The following is a 7,781-nucleotide window of genomic DNA, read 5'->3' as shown; positions in this document are numbered from 1 at the left end:
GGACACTGGTGATGGTGGCACAACAGTGTGCATGTACATAACACTATTGAACTACTATACACTTAAAATGGTTAAGATAGTGAATTTTATATTCTGTATACTTTACCACAATTTTTGAAGATGAAAAAAATGCCTTCATCCTTTAATATTAGCTTTCTGATCTGTCACAATATCTGTGGGTTTTAATATAACACAAACAATTAACTTTGGCAACAGAATCACCATAACCCTAGCTGATTATTCATCAAGGCAGCAAGCCAGTGGATTCTCTTGCCTTTAACTCCTTGAAGAAGATGCAGGTGAGCAGATACAGCTGCTACCATCACTGATGTCTGGTATGGTCTCTGGTCACAGGCACGGAATGATTTCCTGAAGAGACAAAAGACGGGAAGATTTGCAACTGCAGAAGAAATAGCCATGCTCTGCGTGTATTTGGCTTCTGATGAAGTAAGCGCTATTCTTCCCAAGGAGTTCATTGTCCCCAATCACATTTGACCACAATTTGCTCATCAAAATAATATCCTTTTAGAGAGTTTATGGCATATATATGCTAAGATGCTACATTTATAAGATAGGGATAAGTTCTCATTTAATTTGCTCAAAGAAAGACCACTTTGATGTGAGCCACTAACTCTTCCTTATTCAGCTTTACATAAAATCTTGTAGCAAACAAAAAGGAGGACTAAAAAAGTTAAAGTGCTCAATTTTCTGAGAGACAGTTCCTTTCAAAAATTATAACTGGGGAAACCCTGATTAAATTCAAGTCAAACAAATGAACCTCTAGGATTTTAAGAGCTTTAAGTGAAATGGGGAGAAGATTAAGCAGATTTGTGTTCAGTGGACACAGAATTGGCATGTGGTGTTTTAGTCTTACTTGTGACTTGTTTGGGAGAATTCCACTGGCTCTTTTTTCTCTATTAATTCTTACTTATGGCCGGGCATGGTGGCTCACGCCTGTAATCCCAGCACTTTGGGAGGTCGAGGCAGGCGGATCACCTGAGTTCCGGAGTTTCAGACCAGCCTGGCCAACATGGTGAAACCCCGTCTCTACTGAAAACAGAAAATAGCCGGGTGTGGTGGCAGCCCGCCAGCTACTCGGGAGGCTAAGGCAGGAGAATCGCTTGAACCAGGTAGGCGGAGACTGCAGTGAGCCGAGATTGCGCCACTGCACTCCAGCCTGGGCAACACAGCGAGACTCCATCTCAAAATAAATACATATTTTTAAAATTTTTACTTGTTATTGTGTATGGAAATTCCTAATTTAATCTCTTCCACTTTGCATCTGTTTAACAGTTTTTTCCTTAATGGCCATTGTATACTTTTAAATGGCTTAAGATGAAAGCAAAAATGATGTTTATAAGGTATAAAACACAAGAACCTCCTCCTCCGTTTTATGTCTCTGAATACTACGTGAACAAGGAACTGTAATGTGTGAGAAGAGGGAAGGAAAGGGGACTAGGTGGAAGTGAGGAGGGAACAACTGATAACTCCTCTTCCCAGTAACTTGGTGCACACCAGATAGTTGGTGAATGTGACAAATACAGGGATTGAAATGTTTCCATAACAGTGCAGTTTCTTCTCAGAACTTCTCCCAATTATTAACAACAATTGTTAATAGCTGGGGAGATTAATAGACAAATGTTTAAAGGAGAAGCACATGAGCCTTTGTGATTTCTCTGAATCCATATCTTCAGAAGAGCTCATTTGATTTGGGTACTGCTGATAAGCTAAATTACCCTTAGTTAGCCAGAGCTTAGGTTACAAAATATTTGGAAGTGTTCTGGCTTGACATGTGCTACAAAATACCTTTGGCTTTTTAGAAGTTTCCAGAGGAGTTCATATGCGTAACAGAGCTTGCCTTTTAAGAGAACTTGGGGGAGTTGGATGTATTTCTTTGGTAAAGTGACTAATAACTCCCTAGTTCACCTACTGTATATGATCAGCTTTTATATATTGAACTCTTAAAATTTATCTATTCATTATGATGTCCTTACATCCTCTTCCATTGTTTCAGGCTTTAGATGAATTTAGACTGTTTGAGTTTTTATTATCCATTTTAAGTTAGAAGATTTTTAAACTTCTACCAAAAAGATCACTTCAGCCTTATTTAGAAAATGAAAAATTTATGAGAATAAATCAGTAATTATTTTTTAAATCCCTCAGTTTTATAGAGATTTGGATATCTGAAACTAATATAGAATATTTTTATAGCTTAATAGATTATAGTTATTATTATTATTCATGTAAATTTTAAAAACACATTTAGTGTGCTTCAGATCCTAGAATTATCCACTTATATTGATCAACTAAATACATGCTGCCTTTTTTTTTTAAACTGGTCATTAATATGACCATTTTATGACTGATACACTTATGTTCAAAAATTTATTAGTGGCATAAAGCTTAGCTAGTTTTGAATAGTTCTGAGTTTCAAAATGAAAATGTGCTTTTCGTCTATACCCTAATTTGGGGAATGGCTATACATCACCGTTCCTTAATTCGGGGATTCTGAGACCAAATACCTAACAGTGACAGGTGCTTAGACCCCAGCCAGAGGCCATTTAGTTCCAGATCACAGGACACTCAGCAGTTCTCAATCAACCAAACGTTAATTTGGATTTCCCTGAATTAAGTGTTTAAGTGAGGTTTCCTGTTAGGACAAGAGTAAATTGTTTAGTTATCTTAGTCATAGGAAAATTTGAAAATACAGCCTGTATCAAACCTGGTTAATTGTTCTGTCTCCTTATGTTTATCACTGCAGTCTGCTTATGTAACTGGTAACCCTGTCATCATTGATGGAGGCTGGAGCTTGTGATTTTAGGATCTCCATGGTGGGAAGGAAGGCAGGCCCTTCCTATCCACAGTGAACCTGGTTATGAAGAAAACTCACCAATCATCTCTTTCCTGTTAATCATATGTTAATGAAAATCAGCCCTTTTTAATGATGTCACTGTTTGCAAGAGTCTGATTCTTTAGGTATATTAATCTCTTTGTAATATCTTCTGAAATCATTGTAAAGAAATAAAAATATTGAACTCATAGCAAGAGAATAGTTTTTAAAATAAATCTCGATTTGTAAGCATCTGTCTTAGTCACTTTGGGCTGCTATAACAAATTACCATAGACTGAGTGTCATACACAACAAACATTTGTTTTTCAGTCCGGAGGGTGCCAGCACATATGGTATCTGGTTAGGGCCCACTTCCTGGTTTGCAGATGGTCATCTTCTTTTTTTTTTTTTTTTTTTTTTTAGACAGAGTCTTGCTGTCTCCCAGGCTGGAGTACAGTGGTGCGATCTTGGTTCACTGCAAGCTCCGCCTCCTGGGTTCACTCCATTCTCCCGCCTCAGCATAGGAGTAGCTGGGACTACAGGCGCCTGCCACCATGCCTGGCTAATTTTTCTGTATTTTCAGTAGAGACAGGGTTTCACCGTGTAGCCAGGATGGTCTCGATCTCCTGACCTCGTGATCCTCCTGCCTCCCCACCTCCCAAAGTGCTGAGATTACAGGCGTGAGCCACCGCGCCAGGCCAGGTCATCTTCTTGCTATAGCCTCACATAGCAAGAGCAGAGAAAAAAAGCAAGCTCTTGTCTTTTTATAAGGATACTAATCCTGTTCATGAGGGTGCTACCCTTGTGACCTGATTACCTCCCAAAGGCCCTACCTCCTAATGTATCATATTGGGGGTTAGGATTTCAACACTTGACTTTCGGGTGATACAAATAGCCCATTGCAGCATATACAATTAAAATGTAAATATGAAGAAAAAAAGGAAGCTTATGGGTTTTTTTGGGGGGGGGTGTTAAGGAAGACGATAGTAATTTCAGGACTAGGCATGGTAGCTCATGCCTATAATTCCTGCAATTTAGGAGGCCAGGGCAGGAGGATCACTTGCTGCCAGAAGTCCAAGACCAGCCTGGTTAACATAGGGAGGCTAAGGCAGGAGGATTGCTTGAGCCCAAGAATTTGAGGCTGTAGTGAGCTGTAATCATTCCACTGCACTCCAGGGTGACAGAGCAAGACCCTGTACCTGAATAATAATAATTTCCACTTTATTTTTCAATATTCAAATATTTTTATGTAATTCTGCATTGTTCTGTATGTAGATCCTAATTTAAAAATTTTACACCATCATAAATGAACAACGGTAGGAAGGAGTTTGGCTTCAATAACTTACAGTAAAAGGAGTAAAAGAGTTCAGCCTCAAAACTATATTGTTGATCTGTTATGAAAAATAATCCAGTGTTTATACTTAACAGATGCCATCCCTTATTAATTAAATACTATTTTCTTAGTCTAAACAATCTTTATTAAAATAAGCAATGATAACTTGACATGGGCCTAAGAAATATATAGTTAGCTAACTGACAATATTTTCAGTTAGAGGGATTTCTTTTTTAAATTAAGTACAGATTTCTTTACCAAACTCCAGGATAACAGACAAGAAGACATAAAATTTGGGCATAGTCTCTGGATAAATAAATGTAAATTTAAATACAAATCATATAACAGGAAACAAATGAAATTAAAGAAAATAAATTTTTCAAGAAAATAAGTAAATTTATGGATGATAATTCTATAACATTGTCAGTGCAAAGTTTTTTCTTTTTATTTTAAGGGTTTTATGTTTGTTTTTTACTTGTTGCAACCTCAAAGGACCAAATGGTATGATACACACTGAGATAATAAATGTGCAGTTATTCTTAGCCTTTTTTCCTAGAACTTTAATATTAACAAGGAAAATTTTGAAATGGACAATGAAAAGATAACACTTTATGTATGGGGAAGAATATCATTCAGTTGATGAAGGTACATTAAAATTCACACAAAGGGACATTTTGACTAGCATTCTGAAAGAGTTCATTGATTATAAGATTATCTCTGAGGTTTTGGACCAGGCATTACACTACTGAATTATGGATAACTTTGATTTGTGATCTAGACCAAGTCACCCAATCTATCTTGGATTTTAGTTTTCTGGTTTATGAAATTAAGGAGTTAAGCTAAATGACTTCGGTTTCTTTTCGTGTATCATAATCAAAATGCTGTAACTTCTCCAGTGAATTCACAGAACACTGACTCTTATAAGTAGGTCATGATATACTTTACGCTGTGAGCAGGTATACATGTATAATATATGTATAGATATGAACAAATGAATTTTAAATAAATGCACAATAAATTCTACAAAATGGGCTCCAACATTAACAAATGACCTGAGTTAGTCTTTCTCAGAGCTGACCATAAACTATAAAACATTTTTATAAACACTATCAGCCATAAAAACGAAGTAAAATCTAGCCAAAAAATTCAATCTTCTTCAAAGTCATGTTAATCAAATCAGGTGATATATTAATGAAGTACATATGACTAAAAGGAAAAATGTATGTCATTCCTGTGGTAAGAGGAAACTGAATGTCACTAGAAATTTTTGCAAGCTTTAGGAGAGAAGAGTTCAGTTTAGGAAAATAATCATTTCAGATGATCTGAAGAAGGGTATTGGATGGGACCTATCCAATAGGTTCATCACAAAAGAGGACCTGAGAGACAAGAATGAATGGTTTCTGTCTGGTGGAGAAATTTGAGGATAATCTTCCTTGCTTGAAAAGCGGTGATTAAGATTGGCACTTGCTTACAGGAGTGAAAAACAGGTAAGGGGTGCGCGCGTCTTCACACACAGAAGAGGAAATACAGAGAAAAGGAAGACACAAACATGAAATGAGAATTAAATGAAATAGAATCACACTGCTGATAGAAGCGTTAAAAATCTAAAATACAGCAAGAAGGGCAGGTGTTAAGCAATAAAGGTGGGGGCAGAACAAGTCTTTTATCCCGCCATTTAATTGGTCACTTTAAGAAAGAATCCTATCTTCCCACCGCAGCTGAGAAGACCCTTCTAAGAAGTACAGCTAAAAGGTGGAGGACTGATAAACAACTTAGAGGTTGGTTTCGGGAACGATAAAACAAGCAATGGGCTGCCCGACCTGCGCCGCGGAGTCCCGAGGAGCCTGCGCTGGGCTCCTCGCGCGGGGTCTCGTCATCTCCGGGAAGACTCGGCGCCTGGGTCTGAGCTCTCTGGGTAAGCTTTCCGGGTAGCTTCCCCGGGAGCTCGCTGGTCCTGGCCGCAGAAGCTTGAGGACCCACCCAGTGAGGATAAGCAGCTGAAAGGCCGCGCGGTGCCGCTTGAGGCCCCGGGACGTGGGCCGGTACGTGGTCGGCCTGGCACCACCTTTCCGGGGGAAGCCACGCGCCTCTGGCATCGCACGCGGCTCTGCACCCGCGCCGCCCGACCCGAAACCCGGCGGAAGGCACACGGGGCTGCCGCTGCGGGCCCCAGACCAGCCCATGCTTACTCCAGAGCCTGTATGGGAGCCGACGGGTCGGACCTCCCGGCGCGGAGTCGCCCAGCGGGTATGTGCGAAAGGCGGGGCTGCCTACACGCGGTGCCGCGCCCTGAGGCCGGTTATCTGCAGTCGCCGCAGTCTCCCGGCTCTGCTTGGGACGATGCGCGAACCGGGAACCCCAGAGCGGGGTGGCTAGACCAGGCTCCGCTGCCTCCCCAGCGGCTCCTTTCTAATCGTTCAGACGGAGCCTGGTCGACTCCGCCGGAGACTGCCAGGTGACAGGCCCCAGAGACACTAAGGGTAAAAATAAACCCTGCGTCCGCGGCGGGGACCCTGCAGGCCTGCTGGGCCGGAGACGCGAGCGAGGGCCCAGCCTTTTCTGTTTATACACCGGGTGACTCGCGCGTGCCTGTTTACTGTTGTCAGGTGTTGGCGTGGGTTTTTCTTGCTTGCTTTTATTTCAGTTCTCAGATTAACCAGAGGATGTTGCCTTTGTGGACTGGGTTAGCATCCTCGAGGTGCTAAGAATCATCAAATGCTGTTGACTGAAGAATATAACCTTAAGACAGCAGTAGCTGCTGTAAGAGATAAAGTACAAAATCTCAGTAACTAAACATAGTTCAGGCTTATTTCTCGTTCATGTCAAGTCCATTCACGTGTTCAGCTGTTGGCCTTCTATTCAATTATTCAGGAACCCAAACTCCTTTTATATTATGACTTTGCATCCCCTAAGACCTTGGAGTCCTTAGTTTCCATGGCCTTCTACTCAATTATTCAGGAACGAAAACTCCTTTTATATTACGGCTTTGCCATCCCCTAAGACCTTGGAGTCCTTAGTTTCCAGGCAACGGACAGAAAAAGAAAAGCTATTAGAGGGTTGCATGAGGATTGTTTCTTATGGGTGAGGACTGGAAATCACATACTATTTATGCCCACATCCCATTGACCAGACTTCAGTCACGTGCCACACTGACCTGCAAGGGAGACTGGAAATGTACTATGGACCCAGGCAGAAGAGTAAACGATTTTGGTAAATACGTATCAGTCTCTGACCCTCCCTTAAAGGGCAGACTGCATCTTGGTCATCTTTGTTACTCTTGTGCCTAGCACACCATAGAAACTTGTTACGGCTTTGGGAGGCCGAGGTGGGCATGTCACCCGAGGTCAGGCATTTGAGACCAGCCTAGCCACCATGGTGAAACCCCATCTCTACTAAAAATGTAAAAATTAGCTGGGCATTGTGGTGCATGCCCATAATCCCAGCTATTCCGGAGGCTGAGGCAGGAGAATCGCTTGAACCCAGAAGGCAGAGGTTGCAGTGAGCCAAGATTGTGCCACTGCACTCCAGCCTGGGTGACAGAGCAAGACTCTGTCACAAAAAAAAAAAAAAAAAAGAAGAAGAAAAGAAAAGGATATGAAACTTATTAAGAGATGGGGT

The 7,781-nt window shown here is 41.1% G+C and overlaps 2 protein-coding genes across 5 annotated transcripts in view; both read left to right on the top strand.

The window, feature by feature from the left end:
- BDH2 (3-hydroxybutyrate dehydrogenase, type 2) overlaps nt 1–4,705 on the top strand; it is a 22,668-nt gene extending 17,963 nt beyond the window's left edge. The window contains 3 exon segments of the mRNA XM_011992283.1: nt 355–447; nt 2,762–3,219; nt 3,533–4,705. Coding sequence (XP_011847673.1) covers nt 355–447; nt 2,762–2,815 — 147 coding nt within the window. The 3' untranslated portion in view covers nt 2,816–3,219; nt 3,533–4,705.
- A 722-nt stretch (nt 4,706–5,427) lies between these two features.
- The window catches only part of SLC9B2 (solute carrier family 9, subfamily B (NHA2, cation proton antiporter 2), member 2), a 57,071-nt gene continuing 54,717 nt past the window's right edge, over nt 5,428–7,781 (top strand). For 2 of the 4 annotated variants that reach the window (XM_011992284.1, XM_011992287.1), the window contains exon 1: nt 5,593–6,618. The gene's annotated coding sequence lies outside the window, so the exon portion shown is untranslated. Of the gene's footprint in view, nt 6,619–7,781 lie in introns of all 4 variants that reach the window. The other 2 variants (XM_011992285.1, XM_011992286.1) reach the window with 2 other exon arrangements.

This window comes from Mandrillus leucophaeus, unplaced genomic scaffold (assembly GCF_000951045.1).
Source record: "Mandrillus leucophaeus isolate KB7577 unplaced genomic scaffold, Mleu.le_1.0 Scaffold409, whole genome shotgun sequence".
NCBI lineage: Eukaryota > Metazoa > Chordata > Mammalia > Primates > Cercopithecidae > Mandrillus > Mandrillus leucophaeus.
The sequence above is the reverse complement of the archived record's forward strand: the minus strand, read 5'-3'. Positions and strand labels throughout refer to the sequence as shown.